Source organism: Anomaloglossus baeobatrachus, chromosome 5, assembly GCF_048569485.1.
Source record: "Anomaloglossus baeobatrachus isolate aAnoBae1 chromosome 5, aAnoBae1.hap1, whole genome shotgun sequence".
Lineage (NCBI taxonomy): Eukaryota > Metazoa > Chordata > Amphibia > Anura > Aromobatidae > Anomaloglossus > Anomaloglossus baeobatrachus.
In genome coordinates, this window is record NC_134357.1 from 505417114 (window position 1) to 505434116 (window position 17003).

Below are 17003 nucleotides of genomic sequence, written 5' to 3' on the forward strand. Positions count from 1 at the left end.
CCTTCCTTCCGCTTAGCGGCCGGGAGGCAGGTAAGGTGAGGTTCCTCGTTCCTGCGGTGTCACACGGAGCAATGTGTGCTGCCGCAGGAACGAGGAACAACCTCCGTTACTGCTGCAGTAACGATTTTTGAGAATGGACCCCCATGTCACCGATGAGCCATTTTGCACGTTTTTGCAACGATACAAAATCGCTCATAGGTGTCACACGCAATGGCATCGCTAATGCGGCCGGATGTGCGTCACCAATTCCGTGACCCCAACGAGTTTGCATTAGCGATGTCGTAGCGTGTAAAGCCTCCTTTAGTGTCCAAATGTAAAGCAGGGGCATGGGGCGGTAGTCACGGGTGAGGGATTCCTTGCAGTAGGCGCCCCAGCCCCACTGGAAAAGTGTTGTGGTCATGGCTGGGTGTATGGATAAGTGCGGTTTTTTCATATCTTTCAGGAGGCTGCTTCTCGCCATTGTCTTGGGCAGGCCAGGACCGGATCATGGCGGAGATGGAGACTGATAGTTCTTATTACACATCAGTTCTTTACTAAACAGTCTCTGGAAGGCAACTTTAAAAGAAGTAGCAGGCAGAAATGTCATAGTATGTTTCATTAGTATCAAACACCAACAGACACATTTCCTCTGAGTTAACCTCAGCTGTTATTATTGTGGATGTTCCCAGTCTTTCTGCCACAGTTCGACCTAGCACAACTGAACTGTCTTTGAAAGTCAATCTAGTTCTCGTACAGTTCCACATCCTCTCAGCAATAGGGAGTAGTGATGCTCTCGGATCTGCCACACTAGACTTCATATTCGTCTCGCGTGCAACTCCAGTCGCTACCCACAAGAGGTGCTACAGCCTTCAAACAGTCCTAGATTTTTCTACTGGTTTTCATTTTGGGTTACAACCACTCTCCATGTGTCCATATATTTTTTCACACTACTCTCGTTCAATCTCGACTTTGCAGCCTCTACAGTCACCCAAAGAATGCGACTAAAATGACCTGACGGACCCGTACATCCGCTCTTAACTCTAGTCGTTTTCCAACTGAACTCTAAAATGGAGACTGTCTCTCCATCAGCAGTAGCTCCTCCCCCGCAATGGGCTAATCACAACTACAAACTGTCACTTGCCCTGAAGTCGGTTGCTGGGCAACTTATCTTATCAACATCCTATGTTATAACCTTCTATTACTACCAGCACTGATACATCTATATATTACAATACATCTTATGCATTCCTATACTTTACATTACTTTCTTACATACCTTTATTTTATATCTGATCACGCATATATATTTAAGAACAGATTTGGTGTCTTCAGGGGTAGGAACTCAACCCCCATCTTATACAACCAACTACTAAAGACGTAGGTAACCCATTTTCAAACTTGCTACCAATCATTACTAGACCTAGACATGAGGTTTTAAAACTTATACCCTTGTGTTTTGAACTATATTTCTTTATTATTTACATACTAAAATCTTGGCTTTGAGCCATGGATATGAAACCATATAAGAATATTATATAGAGGGAGCCCTTTGTTAAATGGGTTGTCCACCACTCAGACAACTCCCTATCAATCACTATGTTTCCCCCAAGTAAAATAATAGCAACTATATTCACCTCTGGTGAGCCGTGCTGGTCCTGGCTGTCCTGGGGCTCGTGGTACATTATTATGTTACACAATCCTAATAAGTGGCTGCTTCACTCTTCTCTCTTTCATATGTGACATCCACAAAATGTGAGAGAGCAGCCCGCAACAGAGGGGAGTAGAGCTCTAGCCATTTTACTTGGGGGAAACAGTGCTTGAGAAGGTGTTGTCCAAGTAGTGGACGACCCCTATAACCCCTACAAGACATCCGCTGTACACGTGCAGCTCTAATCAGAAGCAGGTGTATGCAGCAGTGTCACAGGGTGAGTTTGCTCCATACTCTGCAGGTAATGACGGTGTGTTACAGCCAGGACCTGCCTCTAACTTGCTAATTGCCTCTGTAAAACTCTTAGGGGTACTTTGCACACTACGATATCGCAGCTGCGATGTCAGTGGGGTCAAATCGAAAGTGACGCACATCCGGCGTCGTTGTCGACATCGGAGTATGTGAATCCTTTTTACTACGATTAACGAGCGCAAAAGTGTCGAAATTGTATGATCGGTGTAGTGTCATGCATTTCCATAATGTCGCTGCAGCGACAGGTACGATGATGTTCCTCGTTCCTGCGGCAGCACACATCGCTGTGTATGAAGCCACAGGAGCGAGGAACATCTTACCTGCGTCCCGCCTGCAATGAGGAAGGAAGGAGGTGGGCGGGATGTTTACGTACTGCTCATCTCCGCCCTCTGCTTCTATTGGCCGCCTGCCATGTGACACCGCTGTGACGCCGCACGACCCGCCCCCTTAGAAAGGAGGCGGTTCGCCGGCCAGAGTGACGTCACAGGGCAGGTAAGTGCATGTGAAGCTGCCGTAGCGATAATTTTTGCTACGGCAGCTATCACAAGATATAGCATGTGCGACGGGGGCGGGCACTATCGCGCTCGACATCGCTACAAAGTACCCCTTAGTGTGCACCATTTTATGTGCCCATCGTCACGCTTGTGATGTGTTCCCAGGTCGCCACTGGCTTGCTAAGACTGCCAAGGGTTTGCTGAAGATCTCCGTGCTTGGCGTTATAGAGCTTCTTGAAACCCAGTCTGTGGCTAAGCTTCAAAGGAGACTGATTTTTTTACCATGGCATTTGTGTATACAGGAGAAACTATCCAACGATCACAGGTTATAGGTCCGTAAAGAGACTAATAAAACAGTGAAAACTTAAAAAAAAAGGATTTCTTTATCTTTTATTTATTTTGCTCACTTATATAGCGATATTAATTCCTCAGCATTTTACAGATGTGATCATCACTGTCCTCACACTCTAAATTTCCTATCAGTATGATTTTGGAGTGGAATGTTTGGTATCACCATAATCGTGTTGATGAGGAGAATCCTATCGCCAGGTCCCTTTTACCACGTAGTGTACGTCATAAAAATAATTCCCAACAAACAATGTCAGAATTTTATTTTTTTCACGATTTAACCGCACTTGGAAATTTGTTTCCCATTTTCTAGTATACTACGTGTTAAAATGAATGGTGCCATTCTAATGTACAACTTGTCCCACAAAAAACAAACCCTCATACGTCTGTGACCAGAAAAAAAAAAAAGTTATGGCCGTGGAAAGAAGGGTGAGGAGGAAGGAAAAAGCTAAAACTGAAATTGGCTGCGTCACAAAAGCATTGAAGTAATTTCTTCTGTAGATGTTTCACAAAGTCTTAAGGGTGCTTTACACGAGACGATCTATCGTGTGATAAATCGTCGGGGTCACGGTTTTTGTGACGCACATCCGGCATCGCTTGCGACGTCGGGCTGTGTGAAACCTCCGAGCGACGCAGTATCGCTCACAAATCGTGTCGTGTACTCGTCGCTCGGTTTCATAATCTCGTTTAATTAAAATGGCGCCGGTTGCTCATCGTTCCCGGGGTAGCACATGCCGCTCCGTGTGACACCCCGGGAACGATGAACAGCAGCTTACCTCCGTCCCGCAACACCCGCCGGCTATGTTTACATCCTGCTCATCTCCGCCCCTCCGCTTCTATTGGCCGGCCGCTGTGTGACATCGCTGTGACGCCGAACGTCCCTCCCCCTTCAGGAAGAGGATGTTCGCCGCCCACAGTGACGTCGCACAGCAGGTAAGTCCGTGTGACGGGGGTTAACGATTTTGTGCGCCACGGGCAACTAATTGCCCGTGACGCACAAACGACAGGGGCGGGTACGATCGATCGTACCGTGTAAAGCAGGCTTTACACCGAAAGAAATATATGGAGAGGGTGAGTAACGTCAAGAAATATTTAAAGGGAACCAGTCACCAGTTTTCTAGTGTTTGAACCAATGCCACCACCTTTCTGAGCACCTGTACTGCATTACACAAATGTGTCCGTCATCCCTAACTCCCCCTGTATACCACCAAAGATACCTTTTTATTTTCTCTCGCTCTGTATATAAATGCTTTTAGACTGCTCTGATGTGCATTATTTCCTCGGCTGCTATGATGCCTCTTTGTCCCCAAAAGCCATCCTCAGGATTTGATCTTGAGCATTTGCATTCTCAGCTGTTGTCTGCAGAGCATGAAACATAACTGCTTATGTTACAGGTAAAATATATCTTTGTACCGTGTTAGCCAGTAGAGATAAAAAATTATTTAAAAGAACTGAAGTCCTCAGTGGTTGATACCTTTTAATGGCTAACTGAAAAGATGGTAATAATAGCAAGCTTTCGAGCCTCTCAGGTCTCTTCTTCAGGCTTGTTATAGCTTGTTATAGAAGATGATTTTTGGAAAAATGTGGTGCATGGTACTCACACATTGGCCAGAAACCTCCGCTGTCTCCATCTCCTTGGCCAATTTTAAGCTGCTGGCTGCAGCTGGCTTCCATTCTTCAGCTTCTGTAGTCGCACAAAATTCAGCGGACACCAAACACTTCTCTTCAACTAGAACTTTACTCAACATTCCTGTTTCATCATATATCTTCACAGTATATGAGGCATAGCATCTTTGAGCAACTATGTTCATGGCACAGTGTACATTCATATTGTTCCTGCCTACCACCTCGACTATTCCTGCTTGCTGCCTAAGGAATTCCCAGTCCAGTCTCGCTGCAGCATGCACTTTAATATTTACATTGCACATCAGACTTTAAAGTCCGTTTCTTTTCTTTGCAGGCCCTACTAATTCTGGTCCAACTCAGTTGGGACCACAGAAACATAGAGTTCAGTTCTTTTGACATGGCCCTTCGGCCAGAGTCCACACATCTGCCCGTGCACCAGTCCTTGACTCGACGGACACCTCAGATCTTCCATTTCTTTCCTCCCCTTTGTATAGTTCACAGTCCTTTTTTTGCACAACACTGCCCAAGTACAAGTCCTGGGGACAGTGGGCAAGGGGCAGACTCCATGGGCAAAGTCCATTGTTCCTGGGGCAACAGGGCAGTGTCCATGGTGGAGAGGGCAGTGTGGGAAATCCATGGGCAAGGACAGAGCCCATGACGAAGAGCTTACAGCCCTCTCGCAGTCCTATGATCCAGTAGGAAGGTGCTCAACGTGTGCAAGACAACTTGGGAGGGGGGGGGGGGACAAACAAAATATCTTTGGCAGCTTCTGGCCAAGCTGAAAGGGGTGCTGGATCTCCCGACTCGCCCCCCCGCCCCCTAACGGAACGCAGAACAATCCTGCAGGAATAAGTGCAACCATCACAAGAGGGGGGTGTTGTGGCGCTCAGCTCCTCTCACAATCACTTCAACACTTTTGGTCGGCTTCAGACCCAGGTAACTTGGCCACCTTCACATACACAGCTGAGTGGGCACCCTGGGTCACTTTTAGCACAGCTGGCACTTCCTTGGGATTACACACGGTACTCACGGTTGGTGCAGACTTCGACTGCTTGTCCTGGCCATAGTGCCTCAGCTCTCTGGGAGCAGTCACTGCAGTCGCCAGTCCAGGTATTGAGTGCAGGTCTCATTATTATTATTTATTTATAGAGCACCATTGATTCCATGGTGCTGTACATGAGAAGGGGGTTACATACAGAATACATATACAAGTTACAATAGACAGACTAGTATAGAGGGAAATGGGCCCTGCCTGCCCTTGCGGGCTTACGTTCTATAGGATTTTGTGGAGGAGACAGTAGGTGGGGTGTAGGTTGGGCGGCAGCTCCGCACGGTGGTGGGGCGGCAGCTCCGCACGGTGGTGGGTCGGCAGCTCCGCACGATGGAGGGGCGGCAGCTGTGGTGGTGGTGGTGAAGCAGTGAGGTCATTGAAGGTTATAGGCATTTCTGAACAGATGAGTTTTCAAGTTCTGTTTGAAGTTTGCAAGTGTAGTAGATAGTCTGACATGTTGAGGCAGCGAGTTCCAGGAGACTGGGGATGCTCGGGAGAAGTCTTTTAGTCGGTTGTGTGAGGAGCCAATGAGAAAGGAGGAGAGGAGGAGATCTTGGGAGGATCGGAGATTGTGTTTTGGAGAGTAGTGAGAAATTAGTTCAGAGATATACGGAGGAGATAGATTATGGATGGCTTTGCAGGTCAGTGTTAGTAATTTGAATTGGATACGGTGGAAGATTGGGAGCCAATGGAGGGATTTGCAGAGAGGAGAAGCGGGGTAGTATTGAGGAGAGAGGTGGATCATTCGGGCAGCAGAATTAAGGATGGACTGGAGAGGGGCGAGCGTGTAAGCAGGGAGACCACAGAGGAGGATGTTGCAGTAGCCGAGGCGGGACATTATGAGGGCATGCACTAGCATTTTTGTAGATTGGGAATTGAGGAAAGGGCGGATTCTGGAAATATTTTTGAGTTGAAGACGGCAGGAGGTGGTCAGGGATTGGATGTGTGGTATGAAGGACAAGGCAGAGTCAAAGGTCACTCCGAGGCACCGAACTTTGTGTGCTGGGGAGAGCGTGATGTTATTTATTGTAATAGGTAGATCAGGTAGAGAGTGTAGGTGAGATGGAGGAAAGATGATCAGTTCAGTTTTGGCCACATTGAGCTTTAGGAAGCAAGAGGAAAAGAAGGAAGATATAGCTGATAGACACTCTGGGATTCTGGACAGCAGAGAAGTGACATCTGGACCAGAGAGGTAGATCTGAGTGTCATCGGCATATAGGTGGTACTGGAAGCCGTGGGACATTATGAGTTGTCCCAGGCCAAATGTATAGATGGAAAAGAGTAAGGGTCTCAGGACAGAGCCTTGAGGGACGCCAACAGAGAGATGGCGGGATGAAGAGGCTGTGTGGGAGTGGGAAGCACTAAAAGTGCGGTTGGAGAGGTATGAAGAGATCCAAGAGAGGGCGAGGTTTCTGACACCAAGGGAAGAGAGGATCTGTAGTAGCAGGGAGTGGTCGACAGTGTCAAAGGCTGAGGACAGGTCTAGAAGTAGGAGTATAGAGAAGTGGTTGTTAGCTTTGGCAGTAAGTCATTTGTGATTTTAGTCAGGGCAGTTTCAGTGGAATGATGTGGACAGAAGCCGAACTGTAGGTTGTCAAAGAGAGAGTTAGGGGGGCTTTGCACACTACGACATCGCAGGTGCGATGTCGGTGGGGTCAAATCGAAAGTGACGCACATCCGGCGTCGCAGTTGATATCCTAGTGTGCAAATCCTTTTTGATACAATTAACGAGTGCAAAAGCGTCGTTATCGTATCATCGGTGTAGGGTCCGACATTTCCATAAAGCCGGTGCAGCGACAGGTACGATGTTGTTCCTCGTTCCTGCGGCCGCACATATCGCTGTGTATGAAGCCGCAGGAGCGAGGAACATCTCCTACCTGCGTCCCGGCTGCAATGCGGAAGGAAGGAGGTGGGCGGGATGTTTACATCCTGCTCATCTCTGCCCCTCCGCTTTTATTGGCCACCTGCCGTGTGACGTCGCTGTGACGCTGCATGACCCGCCCCCTTAATAAGGAGGCGGTTCGCCGGCCAGAGCGACGTCGCAGGGCAGGTGAGTGCATGTTATCGCTACGGCAGCTATCACAAAATATCGCACCTGCGACGGGGGCGGGTACTATCGTGCTCGACATCGCAGCATCGGCTTGCAATGTCGCAGCATGCAAAGTACCCCTTAGAGGAGAGGTGGGAGGAAAGTTCAGCATGGACATGCTGTTCCAGGAGTTTTTGAGGCGAATGGGAGTAGTGATATGGGGCGATAGCTGGCATCAGAGGTTGGGTCAAGGGAAGGTTTCTTTAGGATGGGTGTGACTGTTGCACGTTTAAAGGCAGAAGGGAAGGTACCAGTTGTTAAAGATAGGTTGAAGAGATGGGTTAAGGCTGGAATAAGCATAGCGGTGAGGTTGGGGAGGAGGTGGGATGGGGTCAAGTGCGCAGGTTGTGAGGTGCGCTTTTGAGAGAAGATGCGCAAGTTCTCCTTCGGTGATGGTGGGGAGGAATTTTATGGGGGAGGGGAAGTGGTCTGTTATATGAGGGGGTTGTGGTGGTTGAGCAGAAAAGACTGGTCTGGTTTGGTCTATCTTGTCTTTGAAATGTGTAGCAAATTCTTCTGCGGAGATGAGGGAGATTGGAGGGGGCAGCGGTGGGCGAAGGAGGGAGGTAAAAAGTATTAAATAGCTGTTTGGGGTTGTGTGTTAAAGAGGATATGAGGTTTCTGAAGTAATCCTGTTTAGCGGAGGTGAGGGCCAAGCGAAATGTGTGAATTGCATTTTTGAATGTGGTGAAGTCTTCCTGGGAGTGCGTTTTCTTCCAGCGCCGCTTTGCAGCCCTAGACACTTGCCATAGTTTTTTAGTGAGGCTGTTGTGCCAGGGCTGTCTATTGATTCGTTTCACTCTGCCGTGTACAAGGGGAGCGACTGAATCAATAGCTGATGTGAGTGTGGCGTTGTAAAAACTGGTAGCACTGTTTGTGTCGTGGAGATATGGAGGACAGAGGTAGGATAGAATCAGAAAGGGTGTGTATGTTGATGTGTGCAAGGTTTCTGCGGGGGTGTGCTAGTTGCTGGACGGGGGGGGCAGGTGAGGAGGACAGAGCTGAAAAGGTCAGTAGATGGTGGTCGGATAAGGGGAAAGGGGAGGTTGTGTGACGCCCTGGACTAGTCAGGTTGTCCCAGGTAGTCACACACAACACCACACCCCCCTCCCGATTAGGTGACACCAGTCAAACTAAAAACCTTGTCACCACCCTCCACGTTTGATGTCCACACCAGGGGGCGGAGCCATGTGGTTGGCTCCTCCCACTGAGGAGTTCACAGGCCTGGAGGTGGGAAAACACACACACAAGTTGAAGTGCAGAGTGGAGAGTAGTCAAGTTCACGGGCAGTCCTGTGTCCAGGCCTGCCAAGAGACTACCAGGTGGCTGGGTCGGAGCCCAGTCACCATTGGCAAGAAGGCAGATGGTGGTGGCCACCTGCAGGAGCTGGGATTACAGCCGGTGGAACCGTAGGGACCGGGGTCAGGCGGTGGCCCGCCGGTACCGAACCAGGGAACCGATTAGAAACCGGAGCACCAGGAGAGGTACTCAGACCCAGTACAAAGCCCTGAACCGACAGGGCCGAGTCAAATCAACTGATTGTGGACTGGACTTTAGGACCTATCCCACACAAGCCCCGTTAGAAGACAACAACCCAACCATACAGGGTAAAGCCACCGCCAAGGCATAGAGACCCAAAGGGCCAGCGTCTGCGGGCAAATGGGCTCCTACGGCATATACAAGTCAGGGAGCGGACTACCGGTGTCTAGGTATAGGAGTCAAACATTTACACACAGAGGTGCAGGAGAAAGGCGGAAACCACCAACCTATTCCGGGAGAAGCTGCAGTCGGCTGCGGGCCCCGTTCATCACCCCGTTTGGTTTACCAGAGACTCGAGTGTATTGTGTCAGCATGAGTACACCAGTGCCATCAGGCACCGCACTGCAACACTCCACCCTGCACCCCGGCCCTCGCCAACCTGGCCCCAGGACCAACATCCCCTACCCACGGAGGGGTCAACACCTAGCTGCACCATTACACCGCTCCCGGGAGCCGCCATACCTTCACCGCAGCGGTGGTGTCTACAATCACCACAACCTGTGGGTGGCGTCATGAACTTACAATCCAAACCAACCAACCGTGGCCCCAGCCGTGGAACTCCTCACCCAAGTCCCTGCATGTAGCGCCAACTCCCTTGCAGAGCGACGTGACCCCTGGGTCCGTGAGAGGCTCGAGCCACCACCCGCAGTGAGCAGGGATCCGAGCGGCTCAGCGGTCGCAGCCGAGCTCGCGGGGCGGTACAGTTGTGACGTTAGATAGAGAGCAGAGACGGTGAAGATAAGGTCTAGTGTGTGTCCATATTTATGGGTGGCAGAGGCGGACCACTGAGTTAGACCAAAAGATGAAGCGAGGGAGAGGAGTTTGGAGGCTGCTGACTGGCGGGTTTCAGTGGGGATGTTGAAGTCACCCATGATGATAGTGGGAATGTCAGCAGAGAGAAAGTGTAGAAGCCAGGCAGAGAACTGGTCGATAAAGGCAGTGGTTGGGCCCGGGGGTCTGTATATCACGGCCACTTGGAGGTTGGAGGGAGAATAGATGCGGACAGAGTGCACTTCAAAGGAAGGCAGGACAAGGAAGGATAGAGGTGGGATTGGGTTGAAGCTGCAGTTGTTAGAAAGAAGGACGCCCACTCCTCCACCCTGTCTATTGCCAGGGTGAGGAGTGTGGGTGAAGTGGAGGCCACCGTAGCACAGCGCAGCAGGGGAGGCAGTGTTGGAGGGTGCCGGCCATGTTTCGGTGAGGCCCAGAAAAGATAGATTGCTAGAGGTAAAGAGATTATGAATGACGTGCAGTTTATTACAGACAGAACGGGCATTCCAGAGTGCTCCAGAGAGAGGGGGCGGCGGAGTGGGTGAGAGGGGAATGGATTTTATATTGGAGAGGTTGCGGTAGTTACTACTAGGTGGGGAGCGATAGGTAGGGTGATAAAGAGGAGTGTCTCATCTGTGGGGGTCCAGGATTGGGAGATATGTCAACAGCAGTGAGGAGAAGTAGAGAAAGGGAGAGCAGGTGGGAGCAGGAGAGTGGACGGCATGGTCTGCGTGTTATTAAGAGAGATCTGAGATTTAGGAGCAGGTCAGTAGATGTGGACAGGTGGGGAGGTAAGAGTGAAGGGGAGATAAATATTTGTTGGGGTTTGGGGATAGCGAAGGAGAGTGAGGAGGAGTGGAGCAAAGACTGTGAGGACATAGGTGAACATAGTGAGAATAAAGTTTACAAATGTGAATAAGGGGAAAAAAAAAAAAAAAAGAGGGAAAAATGCAAGCAAAAGACACAGTGAAAGAGGTATCGCTCACCTTCTGGTCACTTCTGGAATATTTCCGATTGCCCACTTAGAAATCCCACTTAGGGAATCACACAGACCATGGTCATAACAGACCAGTTGGAGGACCTCTGGTTCCAACAGGCCTCCCGACCGAAGCTCCCCCACCAGTGGATAGCGGAGCCACCCAGTCCTGACAGCTGCATCGGCTGCAGCCACCGCGAGAGTGGAGCCCGTCCCGGCGGCTGTCGTGTGCAAGGAATCGCTCCATGCTCTTATCAGGCGCCATTTTCTTCAGCGCTCGCTTCAGAAATAGCGCCAGTCTGCGCTGCTGGGGGCGTCTCTATTTTCCTGGCCACACCCTCTAGGGTGGGGCCTCTTCTGGCTCACAACCATTCAGCACATGTCTCCGCCCATGCTCCTCTGTGACATGCTAACAGGCAGGGCTTTCTCTTCAGCCGCACTCACCTGGGAGAAGCAGCATTCACAGTCCATCCCAGGGGCGGCTAAACTTTTACGCCATTGAGATACTTAGCACACAAAAAGTTTATGCCTTCAGATTGAGCATTCCTGCTTTTCAGCCTCAGGTGATTTTCATACTCCATTTGCAGGTCCCTGTCCACCCATAAATTGTAGGGGTTTTTTTAATCCAAAGAAAGGCATTAGTTTTGATAGTGATCCAACAAAAATGAGGGTGCCTTGCCGCTGGCTGTTGGGCTCACATAAAACTGGCCAATTTTACGTGCTAAGTATCTCAATTTTTACATGTTTTTACACAGCAGTAATGCATGTCTATATCCCCATATTGAATGTTTCACATATCTTAGCACTACAGAGTGCAAATGTCATGTTTCATGTTCAGTTTGCACCTGTTAACATTAGAAAGGTAGGATGTGGCATCAATCTTTTTCTTAGATTACAGGGTTATGCCTTCTGATGAGTACTCCTGCTCTTCAGCCTCAGGCGATTTTAATTCTCCATTTGCCGGTTCCTGTCCGCCCATAAATTGTAGGTTTTTTTAACCTAAAGAGAGGCATTAGTTTGATAGGGACGCAGGTTCGCCTTGCTGATTGCTGTTGGGCTCACATAAAACTGGCCATTTTTGTTTCCTAAGTATCTACATTTTTGTGTTTTTTTCATAGCAATAATACATGTCTATATTCCCATATATACAGTGCTGGCCAAAAGTATTGGCACCCCTGCAATTCTGTCAGATAATACTCAGTTTCTTCTTGAAAATTATTGCAATCACAAATTCTTTGGTATTATTATCTTCATTTATTTTGCTTGCAATGAAAAAACACAAAAGAGAATGAAACAAAAATCAAATCATTGATCATTGCACACAAAACTCAAAAAATGGGCCAGACAAAAGTATCGACACCCTTAGCCAAATACTTGGTTGCACGACCTTTAGCCAAAATAACTGCGAACAACCGCTTCCGGTAACCATCAATGAGTCTCTTACAATGCTCTGCTGGAATTTTAGACCATTCTTCTTTGGCAAACTGCTCCAGGTCCCTGAAATTTGAAGGGTGCCTTCTCCAAACTGCCATTTTGAGATCTCTCCACAGGTGTTCTATGGGATTCAGGTCTGGAGTCATTGCTGGCCACTTTAGTAGTCTCCAGTGCTTTCTTTCAAACCATTTTCTAGTGCTTTTTGAAGTGTGTTTTGGGTCATTGTCCTGCTGGAAGACCCATGACCTCTGAGGGAGATCCAGCTTTCTCACACTGGGCCCTACATTCTGCTGCAAAATTTCTTGGTAGTCTTCAGACTTCATAATGACATGTACACGGTCAAGCAGTCCAGTGCCAGAGGCAGCAAAGCAACCCCAAAATATCAGGGAACCTCCACCATGTTTGACTGTAGGGACCGTGTTATTTTCTTTGAATGCCTCTTTTTTTTTCCTCTAAACTCTATGTTCATGGCTTTTCCCAAAAAGCTCTACTTTTGTCTCATCTGACCAGAGAACATTCTTCCAAAACGTTTTAGGCAAACTCCAGCCTGGCTTTTTTATGTCTCGGGGTAAGAAGGGGGGTCTTCCTGGGTATCCTACCATACAGTCCCTTTTCATTCAGACGCCGACAGATAGTATGGGTTGACACTGTTGTACCCTCAGACTGCAGGGCAGCTTGAACTTGTTTGGATGTTAGTCGAGGTTCTTTATCCACCATCCGCACAATCTTGCGTTGAAATCTCTTGTCAATTTTTCTTTTCCTTCCACATCTAGGGAGGTTAGCCACAGTGCCATGGGCTTTACACTTCTTGATGACACTGAGCACCGTAGACACAGGAACTTTCAGGTCTTTGGAGATGGACTTGTAGCCTTGAGATTGCTCATGCTTCCTCACAATTTGGATTCTCAAGTCCTCAGACAGTTCTTTGCTCTTCTTTCTTTTCTTCATGCTCAATATGGTACACACAAGGACATAGGACAGAGGTTGAGTCAACTTTAATCCATGTCTACTGGCTGCAAGTGTGATTTAGTTATTGCCAACACCTATTAGGTGCCACAGGTAAGTTACAGGTGCTGTTAATTACATAAATTAGAGAAGCATCACATGATTTTTCAAACAGTGCCAATACTTTTGTTTACCCCCTTTTTTCTGTTTGGTGTGGAATTATATCCAATTTGGCTTTATGACAAATCTTTTTCTTTTTTTTCATTGAAGACAAATTAAATGAAGATAATAATACCAAAGAATTTGTGATTGCAATCATTTTCAGGAAGAAACTGAGTATTATCTGACAAAATTGCAGGGGTGCCAATACTTTTGGCCAGCACTGCATAGTTCCACATATCTTAGCACTAGAGTTCAACTGTCTGCTTTTTATTACTAGGTTTGCTGAGTGACAGGACTTTGACAGGAACCATGAGTTTGAGTTAAAACTTCCGGTGCAAAACCTTGGAACTCTGTACAATAGAGGTTGAAAGAACCTCATAATTAGCAAAACCTAGTGCTTTTGCAGGCATGATGGCACATTTAAGGGTATAAAAGCCATCAAAAACATCTTTGGACAAATTAAAGGGCAACTTAATTGAGGCATAAAAAGGCTGCATGTGTGTAACACTGCGTCCCTGCAATCCTTGCCCTCCCCTCCTGCAAGGATGCACTGTCACTCACTGCCGCCAGCTGTGCAGCTTCCCTGCTCCCCTCCAAGTAGGTTCCTCCTCCTCCCTCCTCCTGGGGCCTGTGCACATGGCACAGGGCCTCCGGAAGTGTTCCTAGGGTGTGCGCATGTGCCGTTGCCCTTCTCTTAAAGGGCCAGCGTGTCACTCCTAGGAAGTGTCTCTCAGCCTATCTCTGAGAGGCACTAGGGCAGGTGCCTGTTCAACGCCCTAAGTTTAGCCAGTTTTCTGTCTAATTAGTCGTCAGGTTACCTGCCATCCTGTCCCGCTTGTACCTGCCTGTCCTGTCCCGTCCTGCCCTACCTGGCTACCAACCCATCCTGTCCTTTTGTCATCTGGTTCCAGTCCTGTTCTGCCTGTACCTGGCTACCATCCTGTCCTGCCCTGTTGGCACCTGGTTTCAGTCCTGTCCTGCCCATACCTGGCTACTACCCCATCCTGCCCTGTTGGCACCTGGTTCCAGTCCTGTTCCTGCCTGTATCTGGTCCCAGCCCTTCCTTCCCTGTTGGCACCTGGTTTCAGTCCTGTCCAGCCTGTACCTGGTCCTAGTCTGAAATGCCCTGTTGGCATCTGGTTGCAGTCCTGTCCCTGCCCCTATCTGCACCAGTCTATCCTGCCTTGTTGGTAAGAGTGACTAAGTCAGTCCTGGCTGTGCCATCTGCCTTGTTAGTGACTCTGCCTGTCCGTCCTGGCCGTGCCATCTGCCTTGCTAGTGACTCTGCCTGTTCATCCTACCCTGTTGGTGTTAGAGACTCTGCCTGTCCGTCCTGGCCGTGCCATCTGCCTTGATAGTGACTCTGCCTGTCTGTCCTGCCTCTGCTACTCTGGTGGTCCTGGTCTATACTTGAGACTCTGTCCTGTCTGCTCCTGTGTCTGCCCCTGCTGTGGGAGTCATCTGCCACAATCCCTGACTTTACCCCACGAAAGGGTATGTTCGGGGTCTCCCTGTGGTCCAGTGGGTCCACTATTGGTCTCCACAGCACCTTCCCCGGTTGCGAGCGTGAGGATGGTGCTGTGTAATGCGAGCGTCACACGGGACGATCTATCGTGCGATCGCATGAGCGATCGTACCCGCCCCCGTCGTTTCTGCGTCACAGGCAATTAGTTGCCCGTGGCGCACAAAGTCGTTAAACCCTCGTCACACATACTTACCTGCAGAGCGACGTCCCTGTGGGCGGCGAACATCCACTTCCTGAAGGGGGTGGGACGTTCGGTGTCACAGCGACGTCACACAGCGGCCGGCCAATAGAAGCGGAGGGGCGGAGATGAGTGGGCCGTAAACATCCCGCCCACCGCCTTCCTTCCGCATAGCCATCGGGAGCCGTGGGACGCAGGTAAGCTGCGTTCATCGTTCCCGGGGTGTCACACGGAGCGATGTGTGCTGCCTCGGGAACGATGAACAACGGGAGCACAGAAGAAGAAACGACTTTTTGAAAATGAGCGACGTGTCAACAAGCAACGATAAGGTGAGTATTTTTGCTCGTTCACCGTCGCTCTTAGCTGTCACACGCTACGATATATCAAACGATGCCAGATGCGCGTCACTTACGACGTGACCACGCCGACATATCGCACAATATATCGTACTGTGTGACGCCCGCATCAGGCAGTATTAGGAATCCATTCCCTACAATAGGAGATTACGCCCAGGAAAGTATTGAGCTGACTGAGGTAATGGAAACAAAAATGGATTGTATGGCCTAAATGTGGTCAAGAGTGAGGTGTCTGGTAGGTCCATATAGATTATGGCCTAGGAAAACAACCTTTAGATTACAATACTGACATTTATCATTGGAGGCCTTACATCCATTTTGTGCTAGAAACTGCAGGAGACTTGTGGAAGCAGTCCTACACATCTCAGCATCTGGTGCACAGATCAACAAATCATCCACATACTGTAACAGCACAACTGAAGGTTGTGTGTGGATCCAGGTCTGAAGGACTGACTCTGTAGTGCTGTTGAGCAGTGTGTCGGTGAATTCTGGGCACCTTGTGGTAATGCTGACCAAACATATTGTTTTCCCTGAAAGGTGAAATGAAAAAGGTATTGACAACCTGGATGCAGTGGTAAAGAGAAAAAAGCATTTGCCAAATCAATAACAGGCTACGCTCGCGTATCTGGTGGGATTTGTGCTAAAAGCGTGTATATGGTTTGGTACGATGGGAATAATTGATTAACTGATTATGTTGCTTTATTCACTTCCCTCATCATAATCGCGTGCTCAGTGGTAGGAAGAACATGTTGAATATAGAAGAAACCAAGGCTCTCCAAATTCTGATGAAAATGACAAAGGAGAATTTACCCACCGTCTACTCACACTTGTTACAATGCCAAGTTTTTGCCACGTAAAAAATCATATCAAGTAGAATCATTTCAGAAGTATTTTCACCTTAAGGCTATGTTCACACACTGCTTTTTTACCTGCGTTTTTGGTCCGTTTTTGCTGCAGAAATTTCTTGAGAAATTCTTGTAACCTTTCTGCAGACATTCCCCAGCAAAACCTATGGCAAAAAAAATTAGCTGTGTGCACACTGCGTTTTTTTCTTAAGAAAATTCTTTCAGTAGATTTTCTTAAGAAAAAGAATGAGCATGTCACTTCTTTTCTGCAGCTAACTGCGTTATTTGCCATAGATAATTGGCACAATAACGCAGGGAGCAACCAGCGGTAAAAACGCACCAAAAACGCACCGAAAACGCGGCAAAAACGCAGGTGCGTTTTTGGTGCATTTTTTAACGCAGGTGCACTAATCCTTCACTCTTGAGAAATTTCTTAAGAAAAATAATTTTTCTAGTGTGAACATAGCCTTAAAGAGTGGTGCTTTTAATCTAAGGTTCCTGCCTTAGATTAAGGTTACAATTAAAAGAGATAGATAAGATATAAACATTTATGGAAATGGTGCAGTATTTTTTAAATAAAAATTCTAGTACACACCTACTAGTGTTCTACGCTTGCTCAGGACAAAGAATAATTCTTGACAAATTCCTCAATGAATTGTTCACATCCACAAGACCCCTTTCACTGGATGTTTTTCTTCAATTACCATAAAATCTTGGAATACTGA

General features: G+C 48.3%; 1 protein-coding gene across 1 annotated transcript in view; it reads left to right on the forward strand.

The window, feature by feature from the left end:
- The window catches only part of LOC142312846 (uncharacterized), a 102924-nt gene that overhangs the window by 22260 nt on the left and 63661 nt on the right, over nucleotides 1-17003 (forward strand). The window contains exon 7 of the mRNA XM_075351833.1: nucleotides 2917-3001. Within this exon, the coding sequence (XP_075207948.1) occupies nucleotides 2917-3001 (85 nt within the window). The remainder of the gene's footprint in view (nucleotides 1-2916; nucleotides 3002-17003) is intronic.